This window comes from Heptranchias perlo, chromosome 24, assembly GCF_035084215.1.
Source record: "Heptranchias perlo isolate sHepPer1 chromosome 24, sHepPer1.hap1, whole genome shotgun sequence".
Lineage (NCBI taxonomy): Eukaryota > Metazoa > Chordata > Chondrichthyes > Hexanchiformes > Hexanchidae > Heptranchias > Heptranchias perlo.
Genome location: NC_090348.1, coordinates 47,269,426 through 47,286,454, shown reverse-complemented (window position 1 = coordinate 47,286,454; position 17,029 = coordinate 47,269,426). Strand labels below are relative to the sequence as shown.

Genomic DNA, 17,029 nt, shown 5'->3' with positions numbered 1-17,029 from the left:
TTAGAGAGATATCTACAAAAGCATAGAGCTTGGTGCGGGTTGGGTGAATCTGCTAAATGGAGTGGCTTGTTAAACACAGTGAGGACGAGAATTTGGTGAGAATGGGAATTCGGTGCGGGGGGAAGGAGGTACTAAGTAATTTAAACCCAGAGGCAACAGTAAATAAGTAAATATATAAATCAGTAATTAATTAGATTTAAGGGGATAAAATTAAAATTAACTAAGTAGAGGATACCAACATCAAAGGGATCTGAATTGCATTGAATAAAAATCTGGTATATATAAATAATTAATAAATAGGAGCAAGGGGATACTAAACTAAATATATATATATATATATATATATACACACATATATATATAAAACATAAGTAGATAGACTTTTAAGCCAAATGATGGGACAGCTGAGACCCGTTGCCTACAATTCCTGTGCCATGTGGGATCTCCAGGATGCTTCCTGTGTCCTGGATAACCACGTGTGAAGGAAGTGCCTCTGGTTGCTCGAACTCGAGCTCAGGGTTTCTGAGCTTGAGCAGTTGGAGTCACTGCAGGGGATGCGGGAGGCTGAGAATTTCCTGGAGCACACGTTCCTAGAGGTGGTCATCCACAGCTACAGAGAGTTCAGGAGGATAGTAACTGGATGGCCATTCAGCGGGGTAGGAGGAGACAGGCAGTGCAGGAATCCTCCGGGAGCGTGGAGCTCACTAACTGATTTTCAGTGCTGAATACTGGTGAGGGTGACGACACCTCGGGAGAGAGCAGTCTAGAGCACATCCATGGCACCGTGGAGCAAATGACTGTTCCTATACTCACTAGCATGTGGAACTGGGAGTAATCCGAAGATTACTACCTTTGAGGTCCTGCTCTTTAACTTCCTCCCTAGGTCCTGAAACTTTCTTTGTAGGACCTCAATCCTTTTCCTCCCTTTGTCATTGGTTCCAACATAGACCATGACTTCTGGCTGTTCCCCTTCACCCCGCAAAATGCTCTGCACCCGTTTAGTGCTGTCCTTCACCCAGGCACCAAGGAAGCAACACACCATGCAAAACTCACATCGGTGGTTGCAGAAATATCTGTCTATCCCCCTGACCATCGAATCCCCTATAACCACTGCATTCCTACCCTTCGCTGTCGTGAGTTTCGCATGGTGTGTTGCCTCCTTGGTGCCTGGGTGAAGGACAGCACTAAACGGGTGCAGAGCATTTTGCGGGGTGAAGGGGAACAGCCAGAAGTCATGATCTATGTTGGAACCAATGACAAAGGGAGGAAAAGGATTGAGGTCCTACAAAGAAAGTTTTAGGACCTAGGGAGGAAGTTAAAGAGCAGGACCTCAAAGGTAGTAATCTTCGGATTACTCCCAGTTCCACATGCTAGTGAGTATAGGAACAGTACCATAGGACAGATTAATGTGTGGCTGGAGAAATGATGGACGAGGGAGGGCTTCAGATTCCTGGGGCGTTGGGACCAATTCTGGGACAGGAGGGACCTGTTCAAGATGGATGGGTTTCACCTCAATAGGACTGGGATCAATGTCCTCACATGGAGGTTAATGAGCTCTGGGGGAGGGTTTAAACTAATTTGGCAGAGGGTGGGACACCAGGATGAAGCATTAGTGAGGAGAAACAAGGTGAACAGAGGACTGGGAGAGACAAACAGCATTAGAAGGGATCAGTATTGCGGGAAATGCGAGGCAGACTAAAATGGGTTTAGGGTGCATGTCCGTAAATGCACAGAGCGTGGTAAATAAGGTTGGTGAGCTGCAGGCACAAGTACTCACATGGGATTATGATATAGTGGCAATAGCGGAGATCTAGCTCAAACAAGGGGAGGAATGGGCATTTAATATTCCTGGCTACAATGTATTCAGGAAAGATAGGGAAGGAAACAAAGAAGGGGGTGGCAGTATTGATCAAAGATACTGTTACAGCACTAGAATGGGATGGTGTACTTGAGGGTGGAAAGACAGAGACTATTTGGTTAGAATTAAGGATCAATATAGGCCACCAAATAGTGTGAACTTTAGAGCAGTGATAATGGGGGACTTCAATTATCGTAATCTAGACTGGGAAAATAACAGTGTAAAGGGCAAAGAATGGGAGTTATTCCTGAAATGTGTACAAGAGAACTTTCTTGATCAGTACATTTTCAGCCCAACAAGGAAAGAAGCAGTGCTAGGTCTAGTTCTGGGGAATGAAGTGGAGCATTTTTCAGTGGGGGAGCATTTAGGAAACAGTGATCACAATATCATCAGGTTTAGAGTAGTTATGGAAAAGGACAAGGAAAAATAAAATGTGAAAATACTTAACTGGAGGAGGGGTAATTTCAAAGAGTTGGAAAGGGATCTGGTCCAGGTGGATTGGAATCAAAGATTGGCAGGTAAAACAGTAAATGAGCAATGGGAGGCCTTCAAAGAGATGATAGTTCAGGGACAGACTAAACACATTCCCACAAAGGGGAAAGGAAGGACATCCAAAGCTAGAGCTCCCTGGATGACTAAAAATGTAGAGATTAAAATGAAACAGAAAAAGGAGGCTTATGATAAATATCAGGTTCATAATTCCTTCGAAAACCAGGCTGAATACAGGAAGTACAGGGGAGAACTGAAAAAGGAAATAAGAGGGGCAAAGAGAGAATATGAGAATAGATTAGCGCGTAATATTAAAGGGAACCCAAAAGTCTTTTATAAACATATAAATAGTAAAAGCATAGTCAAAAGAAAGGTAGGGCTGATTAGGGACCAAAAAGGAGATCTTCTTGTGGAGGCAGAGGGCATGGCTGAGGTGCTAAATGAGTACTTTGATTCTGTCTTCAGTAAAGAAGAGGATGCTGCCAATGCCACAGTAAAGGAGAAGGTAGTGGTGATATTGGATAGGATAAAAGTAGAAAAAGAGGAGGTACTAAAAAGTTTGACAGCGTTCAAAGTAGAAAAGTCACCCGGTCTAGATGGGATGAATCTCAAGTTGCTGAGGGAAGTAAGGGCAATAATTGCAGAGGCATTGGCTACAATCTTCCAATCCTCCTTAGATATGGGAGCAATGATTGCAATTACACCCCTGTTCAGAAAAGGGGAGAGGGATAAACCCGGCAACTACAGGCCGGTCAGCCTAACGTCGATTGTGGGGAAACTTTTAGAGACATTAATCCGGGACTAAGTTAATTACCACTTAGAAAAATATAATTAATAAATGAAAGCCAGCACAGATTTGATAACGGCTAATCATGTTTGACTAACTTGATTGAGTTCTTTGATGAAGTAATGGAGACGGTTGATGAGGGTAGTGTGGTTGATGTTGTGTATATGGACTTTGAAAAGGCATTTGATAAAGTGCCACATAATAGACTTGTTAGCAAAATTGAAGCCCATGGGATTAAAGGGGCAGTGGCAGCATGGATACGAAATTGGCTAAGGGACAGAAACTGTTTCCAGTGGCAGGAGGGTCGGTAACCAGAGGACACAGGTTTAAGGTAATTGGCAAAAGAACCAGAGGGAAGATGAGGGGAAGAAAATGTTACGCAGCGAGTTGTTATGATCTGGAATACACTGCCTGAAAGGGCGGTGGAAGCAGATTCAATAATAACCTTCAAAAGGGAATTGGATAAATACTTGAAGTGGAAAAATTTGCATGGCTACGGGGAAAGAGCAGGGGAGTGGGACTAATTGGATAGCTCTTTCAAAGAGCCGGCACAGGCATGATGGGCCGAATGGCCTCATTCTGTGCTGTATCACATTATGATTCTATGTTATAGCAAGTTCCACATTCTAACCAATCTATGCGTAAAGAAGTTTCTCCTGAATTCTTTATTGGATTTACTAGTGACTATCTTATATTTATGACCTCTAGTTTTGGATCTATAGACCAATATATTTTTGTTCCTAATTGTTCAGTTATTTTTGAGGAAGAGGCTTGGGTTTATTCCAACCTTCTCCTCTGTTTATCCACTGTCACTGACTCTCACCATCCCCTTCTCCTCTATCTATCCCCTGTCACTGACTCTCACCATTCCCTTCTCCTCTATCTATCCCCTGTCACTGACTCTCACCATCCCCTTCTCCTCTATCTATCCCCTGTCACTGACTCTCACCATTCCCTTCTCCTCTATCTATCCTCTGTCACTGACCCTCACCATCCCCTTCTCCTCTGTCTATCCCCTGTCACTGACTCTCACCATTCCCTTCTCCTCTGTTTATCCCCTGTCACTGACTCTCACCATCCCCTTCTCCTCTGTCTATCCTCTGTCACTGACTCTCACCATTCCCTTCTCCTCTGTTTATCCCCTGTCACTGACTCTCACCATCCCCTTCTCCTCTGTCTATCCCCTGTCACTGACTCTCACCATCCCCTTCTCCTCTGTCTATCCTCTGTCACTGACTCTCACCATCCCCTTCTCCTCTGTCTATCCCCTGTCACTGACTCTCACCATCGCCTTCTCCTCTGTCTATCCTCTGTCACTGACTCTCACCAATTCCTTCTCTATCCTCTGTCACTGACTCTCATCAATTCCTTCTCCTCTATCCTCTGTCACTGACTCTCACCATCCCCTTCTCTATCTCTCCTCTGTCACTGACTTTCAAATTCCCCTTCTCCTCTATCGCTCCTCTGTCACTGACTCTCACCAATTCCTTCTCTATCCTCTGTCACTGACTCTCATCAATTCCTTCTCCTCTATCCTCTGTCACTGACTCTCACCAATTCCTTCTCTATCATCTGTCACTGACTCTCATCAATTCCTTCTCCTCTATCCTCTGTCACTGACTCTCATCAATTCCTTCTCCTCTATCCTCTGTCACTGACTCTCATCAATTCCTTCTCCTCTATCCTCTGTCACTGACTCTCATCAATTCCTTCTCCTCTATCCTCTGTCACTGACTCTCACCAATTCCTTCTCTATCATCTGTCACTGACTCTCATCAATTCCTTCTCCTCTATCCTCTGTCACTGACTCTCATCAATTCCTTCTCCTCTATCCTCTGTCACTGACTCTCACCATCCCCTTCTCCTGAATCGATCCTCTGTCACTGACCCTCACCAGGGTGCTGGACTGGAGAATTGCAAAAATCAATGAGTTAAAAGGGTATCTGGCTCGAATAAATTAGGTGGAACAGTTAGCACGCAGGTTGATAGATTAACTGTGAAAAATCTTCAAATCTATCTGGTATGTAGAGTGCAAAATAAATATCTTATTTTAAGATGAAAAGGAGATGCCTCAAAGAATAGAGTGTCATGGGTAAATAGAGAGAGTAAAGCTAAACTGAAACTTAAAAAGGAGAAATATGATAAAGTTAGGGATAACAATACTAAAGAAAATCATAATGGATATCTAAAGTGTAGCGGGGAGGGGAACAGGGAGACTTTCATGGATGAAAGGGAATATGCAGAATGACTAGCAAATAATATAAAAGGAAAAGTAAGTGCCTTTATAAGCATATAAAAAGTAAAGGAATATTAAAGAGAGGGTGGGAGCGCTCAGGGTTGAAGGAGGGAGTCTAATTGTAGAGAATGAAGGTATGGGATAAATATTAAATAAATATTTTGCATCAGTTTTTTAAAATGATTTTGGAAGTGAGAATATAGATGTACCAGAGAGGGATGTGAAACAATTGTTAGAGGTAACTGGAGAAAAGGAATTAATTCTGAAAAAATGAGTGGAACTCAAGATGAATCAGTCACTAGGCCCTGAGGGCTGAACCATCAGCTGTTGACAGAAGTCAGAGAGGAAACAGCAGACGCTCTGGTCACAATTACAGTGTGACAAGTTTACATTGGCAGTTTCCATTATAAATGTGGACACAGGAATTTATAATGGCAAAGTTGACAGGAAGTGCATACAGACGTAAATTTTTAATATATAGATGGTTTATTATTGGCTGCTGTTTTCCATTCCCATTGACAGAATCACACAATTCAAAACTGCACATTCTCCCGATTTGTTAGTTGGTCATCAATGACAATTTTTGGAGCCTAAGGCCCCATGTTGGCCCTATTAAATGGCCTGTATCATATACAAGAGGCGTACTCGTGGGCCAAATGCGCACCAACTCAGTTCCATTTTAATCGTAGACCTCGGCAGGCCTCCTTCTCAATATGCCTGTGAGATATTGGCGGAGCTGGGCTTCAGTGCTCTTCCCTCCCTCTCCTGCTGCTGTTCAGCGTGAGATAGGAAGGAACTAGAGTTGTCCGGAGGTAATTGAAGCAATTGCTTTAGTCTCGATATTTGTGTCACTTTAGTCACAATCATTGAGCTGAATCTTTTAAAACTGGGATTGGATTGATATGGTGGTAAGCTATGAGTGACTTTAGGTGGGAACTAAATATTCCAAGGTACTTGACTTTTTGAAAAGACAGACAAAATGAAAAAAGGGGGGGGTGGTGGGATAGCCCTGATAACAAAGGATGAAATAAAGAGAGTGATGAGAAAGGATCTTGGCTCAGAAGATCAGGAAGTAGAATCAGTATGGGTGGAGATAAGAAATAACAAGGGGCAGAAAACACTGGTGGGAGTGGTTTATAGGCCCCCTAAACAGTAGTTATACTGTTGGACAGAGTATTAATCAAGAAATAAGAGAAGCTTGTAACAAAGGTAATGCAATAATCATGGGGAACTTTAATCTTCATATAGACTGGACAAATCAAATTGGCAAAAGTAATTTCGAGGACGAGTTCATGGAATGTAGTCGAGACAGTTTCATACAACAATACATCATGGAACCAACCAGGAAACAGGCTATTTTAGATCTTGTCTTGTGTAATGAGACAGGGTTAATTAGTAATCTCGTAGTAAAGGATCCTCTGGAGAAGAGTGATCATAATATGATAGAATTTCACATTGAGTTCGAGAGTGATGTACTTAAGTCCGAAACTAAAGTCTTAAACTTAAACAAAGCCAATTACATAGGTATGAGGAGAGAGTTGGCGAAGGTTGATTGGGAAATTAGGTTAAAAGTTATGATGGTAGATAAGCAATGGCAAACATTTAAAGAAATATTTCATAATTCTCAACGAATATACATTCTATTGAGGAATAAAAACTCCATGGGAAAAGTGATCCATCCGTGGCTAACTAATCAAGTTAAGAATAGTATTAGATTAAAAGAAGAGGCTTATAATGTTGCCAAGAAGAATAGTAAGCCTGAGGACTGGGAGACTTCTAGAAACCGGCAAAGGATGTCCAAAAAATTGGAAAAGAGGGAGTAAATAGAATATGAGAGTAAACTAGCAAGAAATATAAAAACAGATTGTAAGAGCTTCTACAAGTATGTAAAAAGGAAGAGAGTAGCAAAAGTAAACGTGGATCCCTTAGAGGCTGAGACAGGAGAAATTATAATGGGGAATAAGGAAATGGCAGAGACTAGAAACAAATATTTTATATCTGTCTTCACAGTAGAAGACACAAAAAACATACCGGAAATAGTGGGGAACCAAGGGTCTAACAAGAGTGAGGAACTTAAAGTAACCAATATTAATAAAGAAAAAGTACTGGAGAAATTAATGGGTCTAAAAGACTAAAATCTCTTCGAGCTGATGGCCTACATCCTAGGGTTCTAAAAGAGGTGACTGCAGAGATAGTGTGTGTATGGTTGTGATCTTCCAAAATTCTCTAGATTCTAGGATGGTCCCAGTGGATTGGAAGGTAGCAAATGTAACCCCACTATTCAAGAAAGGAGGGAGAGAGAAAACAGGGAACTACAGGCCAGTTAGCCTAACATCAATCGTCGGGAAAATGCTGGAATCCATTCTAAGTGCCCACTTTATAGGGCACTTAGAAAATCAAAATATGATTAGGCAGAGTCAACATGGTTTTATGAAAGAGAAATCGTGTTTGACAAATCTGCTGAAGTTTTTTGAGGATGTAACTAGCAGGGTAGATAAAGGAGAACCAGTGGATGTAGTATATTTGGATTTTCAAAAGGCATTCGATGAGGTGCCACACAAAAGATTGTTACACAACATAAGGGCTCATGGGTTTGGGGGTAATATATTAGCATGGATAGAGGATTGGTTAACGGACAGAAAACAGAGAGTAGGAATAAACGGGTCATTTTCAGGTTGGCAGGCTGTAACTAGTGGGGTGCCACAAGGATCGGTGCTTAGGCCTCAGCTATTTACAATCTATATTAATGACTTAGATGAAGGGACCGAGTGCAATGTATCCAAGTTTGCTGATGATACAAAGCAAGGTGGGAAAGTAATCTGTGAGGAGGACACAAAGGGTCTGCAAAGGGATAGACAGGTTAAGTGAGTGGGCAAGAAGGTGGCAGATGGAGCATAATGTGGGGAAATGTGAGGTTATTCACTTTAGTTGGAAGAATAGAAAAACAGAATATTTTTTAGATGGTGAGAAACTATTGAATGTTGGTAATCAGAAAGATTTGAGTGTCCTCATACACGAAACACAGAAAGTTAACATGCAGGTACAGCAAGCAATTAGGAAGGCAAATGGTATATTGGCCTTTATTGCAAGGGGATTGGACTATAAGGTAAGGAGGTCTTGCTGCAATTATATAGGACTCTGGTGAGACCACACCTGGAGTACTGTGTACAGTTTTGGTCTCCTCACCTAAGGACGGATATACTTGCCTTAGAGAGGGTGCAATGAAGGTTCACTAGATTGATTCGTGGGATGAGAGGGTTGTCCTATGAGGAGAGATTGAGTAAAATGGGCCTATACTCTCTGGAGTTTAGAAGAATGAGAAGTGATCTCATTGAAACATATAAGATCCTGAGAGGGCTAGACAGGGTAGATGCTGAGAGGCTGTTTCCCCTGGCTGGAGAGTCTAGAACTAGGGGGCATAGTCTCAGGATAAGGGGTCGGACATTTAAGACTGAGATGAGGAGGAATTTCTTCACTCGGAGGGTTGTGAATCTTTGGAGTTCTCTACTCCAGAGGGCTGTGGATGCTCAGTCGTTGAATCATAGCAAATTTATGGCACAGATGGAGGCCATTCGGCCCATCGTGTCCGCGCTGGCCGAAAATGATCCACCCAGCCTAATCCCACTTTATAGAATCATAGAAAATTTACGGCACAGAAGGAGGCCATTGAATATATTCAAGGCTGAGACAGATAGATTTTTGAACTCTAAAGGAATCAAGGGATATGGGGATCTGGCAGGAAAGTGGAGTTGAGGTCGAAGATCAGTCATGATCTTATTGAATGGCGGAGCAGGCTCGAGGAGCCGTATGGTCTAATCTTGCTCCTATTTCTTATGTTCCTATCTTATATTTGAGCAGATTGTGAACTATGGGGTGCAAATTATGAATGAAGCTGTGTTTATATAAATGTTTGCTGCATGGGTACGAAAATCCTCCCTGTGCTATTTCAATCCAAACGATTAACTGTATTTGAAATATGCCAGTTTCTAGCCTTATATTTTTCGGGGACTGGGTGGGCGAGTCGAGGATCTTTAAACTGGGGAGAAGAGTATGCAAGATCTTGAAACTGGGATGTTCAATTCATATTCACCGCTGGCCCATCTTAAAACGCCGACAGACCCACAACCAAGATGATTGCGGTGTCACAATGCTACGCTGTCAGTAAAACGTTCAGGAAGCTGATTTCGTTGGAAAAGAAACTTTGTTGTGAACTGGTTGAAGTTTTCAGGATTCCGAAGGGAACTGGCAAAGTTGATCCGAGCAAATTGTTCCCTGTGTTGAAGTTTTCAAATCCCAGGGGCCACAAAATAAAAATGAGGGAGTTAGGACGTAAGAAGGGAAATCAGGGGGAGCTTTATCACCCAAAGGGAAATTGAGTTATGGAGTAAGTTACCAAGGAGCAAATGCAGATTCTGTTCCCATTCCCAATTTCTAAGCTCTTAATTCCTCTCTCGGAAGTTGATCCCAAGTCCACGAACAAACTGATTTGCAACTGATTAGAGCAATTTGCACTTAAGTTCATGGTGACTCTTAGAGTTGACGCCAATTTGAGCACAGTAAGATCCCACAAACAGCAAACGAGGGACTGACCAGATGATCTGTTTTGGTGCTTTTAGTTGAAGGTGGAATATTGATCAGGACACTGGAAGAACTCGCTGTTCTACTTCACATAGCACCATGGGATCTTTTACATGCACCTCAGTTTATCTCATCCAAAAGCACCTCTGACATTGCAGCCCTCCCTCAGAACTGTTGTCAGCCTACATTATGCTATCGTGGGGCTTGAACCCACAACCTCTGACTCAGAGTGCTACAAACTAAGCCAAGCTGTCCTTCTGGATATTAAAAAGGCCCTGTAGCAGTTTCTAGGACCCTGTAGCTGTTGATAGGACAGCAAGAGGCTATTCAGCCCACAGTTCCTTTTCCGGCTGTTTGAAAGAAGTATCCAATTAGACCCACTCCCCTGCTCTTTCCCCATAGCCCTGAAAATTATTCCTTTTCAATTATATATCCAATTCCCTTTTTAAAGTTACTATTGAATCTACTTAGGGTGGTACATTCCAGATCATAACAACTCTGCGTAAAAAAAATTCCTCCCCCCACCACCCTTGGTTCTTTTGCAAATGATCTTAAATCTGTGTTCTCTGGTTACTGACCCTCCTGCCAGTGGGAAAAGTTTCTCCTTATTTACTCTATCAAAACCATAATTTTGAACACCTCAATTAAATCTCCCCATAACCTTCTCTGCTCTAAGGAGAACAATCCCAGCTTCTCCAGTCTCTCCACATAACTGAAGTCCCTCATGCCTGGTACAATTCTAGTAAATCTTCTCTGCCCCCTCTCTAAGACTTTGACATCCATCCCAGAATTGGACACAATACTCCAGCTGAGGCCTATCCAGTGATGTTTAAAAGTTTAGCATAACTTCCTTGCTTTTGTACTCTATGCCTCCATTTATAATGCCCAGGATCCAGTATAGTTTTTACCAGTGCTGTTTAATTGTTGCTAGGGCCCTGTACATTGTATTTGGGCCTTGTAGTTGTTGCTAGGGCCCTGTACATTGTATTTGGGCCTTGTAGTTGTTGCTAGGGCCCTGTACATTGTATTTGGGCCTTGTAGTTGTTGCTAGGGCCCTGTACATTGTATTTGGGCCTTGTAGTTGTTGCTAGGGCCCCGTAGCTTTTGCTAAGTCATTTGGATTGTACTCGTGCCCTATTTTTTCAGCAGTATCAGTAAATGTTTCTAGATTCTGTAGTTGTACTTGACTCCTATAACTTTACTTGTATATAAGCTTGAGGGGAGATCTAATCGAGGTGTTTAAAGTGATAATGGGATTCAATAGGGTAGATACAGAGAAACTATTTTCTCTGGTGGGACAACCTAGAACAAGAGGGCATAATCTTAAAATTAGAGCTCAGCCAGTTAGGAAGGAAATCAGGAAGCACTTTTTCACACAAAGGGTAGCAGAAATCTGGAAAACTCCCCAAAAAGCTGTGGATACTAGGTCAAATGAAACTTTCAAGACTGAGATTGGTTTTTGTTTGGTAAGGGATATGAAACAAAAGCAGGAAAATGGAGTTGAGGTGCAGACCAACCTTGATCTAATTGAATGCTAGAACAGGCCCAAGAGGCTGAATGGCCCACTCCTGTTCCTAATGTATTTTGGCCCTGTAGTTGTTTCTAGGACCTGCACTGATATCTTGGCCCCTGGAGCTGTTGCTAAGGCCCTCTAGAGAGATCCTGAGCCCCAAAGTCATTGGTATGGCCCAATAGATAGTACGTTGGCTCTGTAGTGGTTCCTCAGCTGCTATAGCAGATGTTGCCAGGGCCTGCAGCATATTTCAAGCTCAGATCTGCCCTTCCCTTTCTCTCTCACTGTTGCATCCTTTGCCAGTCTTTGAACGAATCAGTACTTTGAATGATCCTCTTCAATAATGGACTGACCAGAGAGCATTAATAGTCTTATTGATTCAGACGTCTGAGACGTTTAGTGAAAGTTAGAAAGGATTGTGCAGCAAATCCCACAGATATCTCTTTAAATCACGTCTAAAAATACACATTTACCAGGTAATTATTGCTAACACGGAGCTGAGTGCGACAGAATCGATGCTGCTTTACAATTTTAAACAGTTCTCATATTCTTGCAGCAGAATGCCTCGTTGCAGCATTCCAATGTTAGGCTGAGCTTCACCCCTGCCCATGGAAGGTGACTGATGCTTGCCATCGCTTCCCATGCAGTTTTCTTTGGTGTCAGTTTTTTGTTGGTTCAAAGACAGCGACGAGTCAAGGATGAAATAACTTGTTTGTTTCACGAACAGTACGGTAGTGTAGTAGTTATGTTATTGGGTTAATCAACCAGAGAGTGAGAGTTCAAATCCCACCATGGCATTTTGAGAATTAGAATTCAGTTTTAAAAACTGGGAAATAAAAAACTGGTATCCGTAAGAGTGACCATGAAGCTGTTGGATTGTCGTAAAATCCCAACTGGTTCACTCATGTCCTTTAGCGAGGGAAACCTGCTGCCCTTACCCGGTCTGGTCTGTATGTGACTCCAGTCCCACACCAACATGATTAACCCTTAACTGCACTCTAAACAGCCTAGCAAGCCCCTCAGTTGTATCAAACTGCTACATGCAACGGTTCAAGAAGAAGGGCCATCACCACCTCCTCAGGGCAACTAGGGATGTGCAATTAATGCTGGCCTGGCCAGCGATGCCCATATCGTAAGAATGAATAAATAAAAAATCCTAAAAGATTAACTATTCATCGCTCTTTGTTACTCTGCTTTGCACAAGATGCCTACATCACAAGATAGGCATCAATCATTGCCATTGTGAGCCTCCAATGCCAGTGTAGGTACCTGGATGAGGTTGGCACTTCCTACAGTGGCAGGGGATGGAAAGACCAGTGGGCAGGTCCATGGTATATGGTAGCCGCTGTCTTCCGGGTGGGATTACTGTGGAACACACTGTCTGCCCACTCTCGTGATCAAAGGACATGGCTAGTATGTATCGAACCACATACAGTGGTTCAAGAAGGTGGCCCACCATCACCTTTGCAGGGCAACTTGCCAGTGACGCCCACATCCTAAGAATGAATATCAGTAGTCTTCTTGTTTTACCCAGTTTCTTCTCTCCTCTGCTGATGGGGCAGCCTCTGGCTGGACTACGTCTCCACCAGTATCTCAACAGAGTGGCCTTTCTTGAAGTGTGAGCACAGACGTTGAGTGTCAACAGACTGTTGTTCATGGAGGACATATCAGCCAATCCTAAGGCTGCCCTCAAAAGACATGTAGACACACGTAACGTCCAGCAGGAGTCACTGCACAGTGGCAGAAGCTGCTTTTCCCATGACTGCTTCCCCTCGACTGACCCAGCACAAGGAGCTGGTCTCATACATGCATCAACTAGTCGAGCTATCAGCAGGGCCCTTTAAAACATCTTGTTTATTTAATGTCTGTGGTTGTACAACAATAAACAACAGCAAATCGTGTTTAACAGAGGGTAGATGAGGGCAATGCAGTTGATGTGATGTATATGGACTTTCAAAAGGCGTTTGATAAAGTGCCACATAATAGGCTTGTCATCAAGATTGAAGCCCATGGAATAAAAGGGGCAGTACCAGCATGGATACAGAATTGGCTAAGTAACAGGAAATAGAGAGTAGTGGTGAACGGTTGTTTTTCGGGCTGGAGGGAGGTGTACAGTGGTGTTCCCCAGGGGTCGGTACTGGGACCACTGCTTTTCTTGATATATATTAATGACTTGGACTTGGGTGTACAGGGCACAATTACTAAATTTGCAGATGACACAAAACTTGAAAGGGTAGTAAACAGTGAGGAGGATAGTGATAGACTTCAAAAGGATATAGGCAGGCTGGTGGCATGGGCGGACACGTGGCAGATGAAATTTAACGCAGAAAAATGCGAGGTGATACATTTCGGTAGAAAGAATGAGGAGGGGCAATATAAACTAAAGGGCACAATTCTAAAAGGGGTACAGGAACAGAGAGATCTGGGGGTATATGTGCACAAATCATTGAAGGTGGCAGGGCAGGTTGAGAAAGCTGTTAAGAAAGCATACGGGATCCTGGGCTTTATAAATAGAGGCCTAGTGTACAAAAGCAAGGAAGTCATGATGAACCTTCATAAAATACTGGTTCGGCCACAACTGGAGTATTGTGTCCAGTTCTGAGCACCGCACTTCAGGAAAGATACAAAGGCCTTAGAGAGGATGCAGAAGAGATTTGCTAGAATGATTCCAGGGATGAAGGACTTTAGTTAGGTGGATAGACTGGAGAAGCTGGGTTGTTCTCCTTAGAACAGAGAAGGTTGAGAGGAGATTTGATAGAGGTATTCAAAATTATGAAGGGTCTAGACAGAGTAGATAGAGAGAAACTGTTCCCATTGGCGGAAGGATCAGGAAGTAGAGGACATAGATTTAAGGTGATTGGCAAAAGAACCAAAGGTGATATGAGGAAAAACTTTTTTACACAGCGAGTGGTTAGGATCTGGAATGCACTGCCCGAGGGGGTGTTGAAGGCAGATTCAATCTTGTCTTTCAAAAGGGAACTGGTTAAGTACTTGAAAGGAAAAAATGTGCAGGGCTACGAGGATAGGGCGGGGGAGTGGGACTAGCTGGATTGCTCTTGCATAGAGCCAGCGTGGACTCAATGGGCCGAATGGCCTCCTTCCGTGCTGTAACCTTTCTATGATTCTATGAACGGCAGTCTCACCATGTCTGTGCCTGTGCTTTGATTTTCTCTTTCTTTTCCCCTCCGTTGATTTTTTAAAAAATATGTTTCAGCTAAAAATGTTGATGAGATTGTCAGGGGCTGCCCACCTGGGGAAAGAGAAGGTACTGAACCCATCAGTGTACGGGAGCTGGATTAGCATCAGTAAAGATTCTATCAGTAGCACAGGACACCGGGGGGAGGTGTTACTGAGTGACCGTGTGAGGGAGCTGGATTAACATCAGTAGAGCTAGTCAGTAACACAGGCGCTGGGGGGAGGTGTTACTGAGTGACTATGTGAGGGAGCATTCTAAATGGCAGCCAGCTGGCTGAGATGCAAGAGGAAGAGGGACACCAGCTGGTTGGGCTGAATGAGTTTATTTTCTTGCAGCTAAAATGAAAAGGCTTTGCAATTCCCAATCTCTCCATATGTACCCAGGTTGAAGCCTGCTTTACATCTCTCACTACTTATTGCTATATACTACAGATCTAGCATTCACAATCTGCATTGTTATATTCCCAAATGTAATATTGGTTATTGAGTTAACCTCAGTCACTTGGTCCTGTGTGTGCATGTGTGTCTGTACGTGTGTATCAGCATATGTGTGTGTGTTGGTCTCAGTGACCTAGGACAATGCTGTGTGTGTGTGTGTGTGTGTGTCTCAATGACTTGTCGTACACTGATGACACCCAGCTCTACCTCACCACCACCTCTCTCAACCCCCTCCACTGTCTCTGATTTGTCACACTGCTTGTCTGACATCCAGTACTGTTTGAACAAAAATTTCCTCCAACTAAATATTGGGAAGACCGAAGCCATTGTCTTTGATCCTCGCCACAAACTCCGTTCCCTAGCCACCGACTCCATCCCTCTCCCTGGCCACTGTCTGAGGCTGAACCAGACCATTCACAACCTTAGTGTCCTATTTGACCCTGCGATGAGCTTCCGACCACATATCCGCTCCATCATTAAGCCACTTACTTCCACCTCCGTAACATCGCCCATATCCGCCCCTGCTTCAGCTCATTGCTGCTGTAACCTTCATCCATGTCTTTGTTACCTCTAGACCCAACTATTCCAATGCTCTCCTGACTGGCCTCCCATCTTGCACCCTCCATCAACTTGAGCTCATCCAAAACTCTGCTGCCCATATCCTAACTTGCACCATCCCGTTCTCCCATCACCCTCTGTGCTCACTGACCTGCAGTGGCTCCCGGTCCTGGAACGCCTCGATTTAAAAATTCTCACCCTTCTTTTCAAATCCCTCTATAGCTGCGCCCCTCCCTATCTCTGTAACCTCCTCCAGCCCTTTAACCCACCGAGATCTCTGCCCTCCTCCAATTTTTGCCTCTTGCCCATCCCCGATTTTAATCAATCCACCATTGGCTGCCGTGCCTTCAGCTGCCTAGGCCCTAAGCTCTGGAATTCCCTCCCTAAACCTCTCCACCTCTCTACCTCTCTCTCCTCCTTTAAGACGCTCCTTAAAACCTACCCCTTTGACCAAGCTTTTGGCCACCTGTGGCTTGGTATCAAATTTTGTTTGATAACGGTCCTGTGAAGCGCCTTGGAACATTTTACTATGTTAAAGGTGCTGTATAAATGCAAGTTGCTGTTGTGTGTGTGTGTGTGTGTGTGTGTGTGTGTAAATGTTGCTGTCCGTGACCCGGGACAGTGCTCTGTGTGTGTGTGTGTGTGTGTGTGTGTGTGTGTGAATGTTGCTTGGTTCAGTGTGCTGCACAGTGACCGTGCATTGACTCCATTTTAGACTTTTTCCAGTTTGAGGTAGCTCTAATGCTAACGTACCACCTCTCTCTTGCAGTGCTGAGCATCGGCGAGGGAGGGTTCTGGGAAGGGACAGTGAAAGGTCGGACTGGCTGGTTTGCTGCAGAATGTGTGGAGGAGGTGCAGATGAGACAGTACAACACGCGGCAAGGTAAGGATGGCTTCTCTGAGTCACGGTGATTGATGTAAATGGGCAAGTGCCAAACTATTGCGTACCGCGACGGGTTAATGGTTTTATAAATGAGGGTTTATTATGGTTGTGTTGACCCTCCCCCTGAGGAGTGTCTCTGCTCCATCCGTCGGGGGCTGTGACCTGCAGACCTTCCCACCCCTTGGCACTGTGTAGGTTAGTTTGGTCCGTTTGGAGACGGGCAGCTGCCGCAGCCACTGTGCGGGTTTCAGCTGAACCTAACCCACGGGGCTATTGGCTAATGGAGGTCCGGGCAGCAGAGAGGGGGGGGCAGGCAGTCGCTTCCTTTATCCCTGGCAGTGTCAGGACATTGAAGGACACAACTGAAGGAAATAAAATTCCACGTGATAACCAATTATATTTAAGGAATTCTTGACTGCATTCACATGTGTGCACGGTGTTGCTAGTGAATTCACCAATGGTGCAAATTCACCATCAACCCTCTGCCAGTTGAA

At 43.8% G+C, this 17,029-nt stretch overlaps 1 protein-coding gene across 7 annotated transcripts in view; it reads left to right on the top strand.

Moving 5' to 3' along the window:
- Nucleotides 1-17,029, top strand: part of shank3a (SH3 and multiple ankyrin repeat domains 3a) — a 777,353-nt gene that overhangs the window by 497,606 nt on the left and 262,718 nt on the right. For all 7 annotated transcript variants that reach the window (XR_010967116.1, XM_068005245.1, XM_068005243.1 and 4 more), the window contains one exon: nucleotides 16,422-16,535. Coding sequence is in view for 6 of the 7 variants with exons in the window: in XM_068005245.1 (XP_067861346.1) it covers nucleotides 16,422-16,535 (114 nt within the window). In the remaining variant the exon portion in view is untranslated. The remainder of the gene's footprint in view (nucleotides 1-16,421; nucleotides 16,536-17,029) is intronic.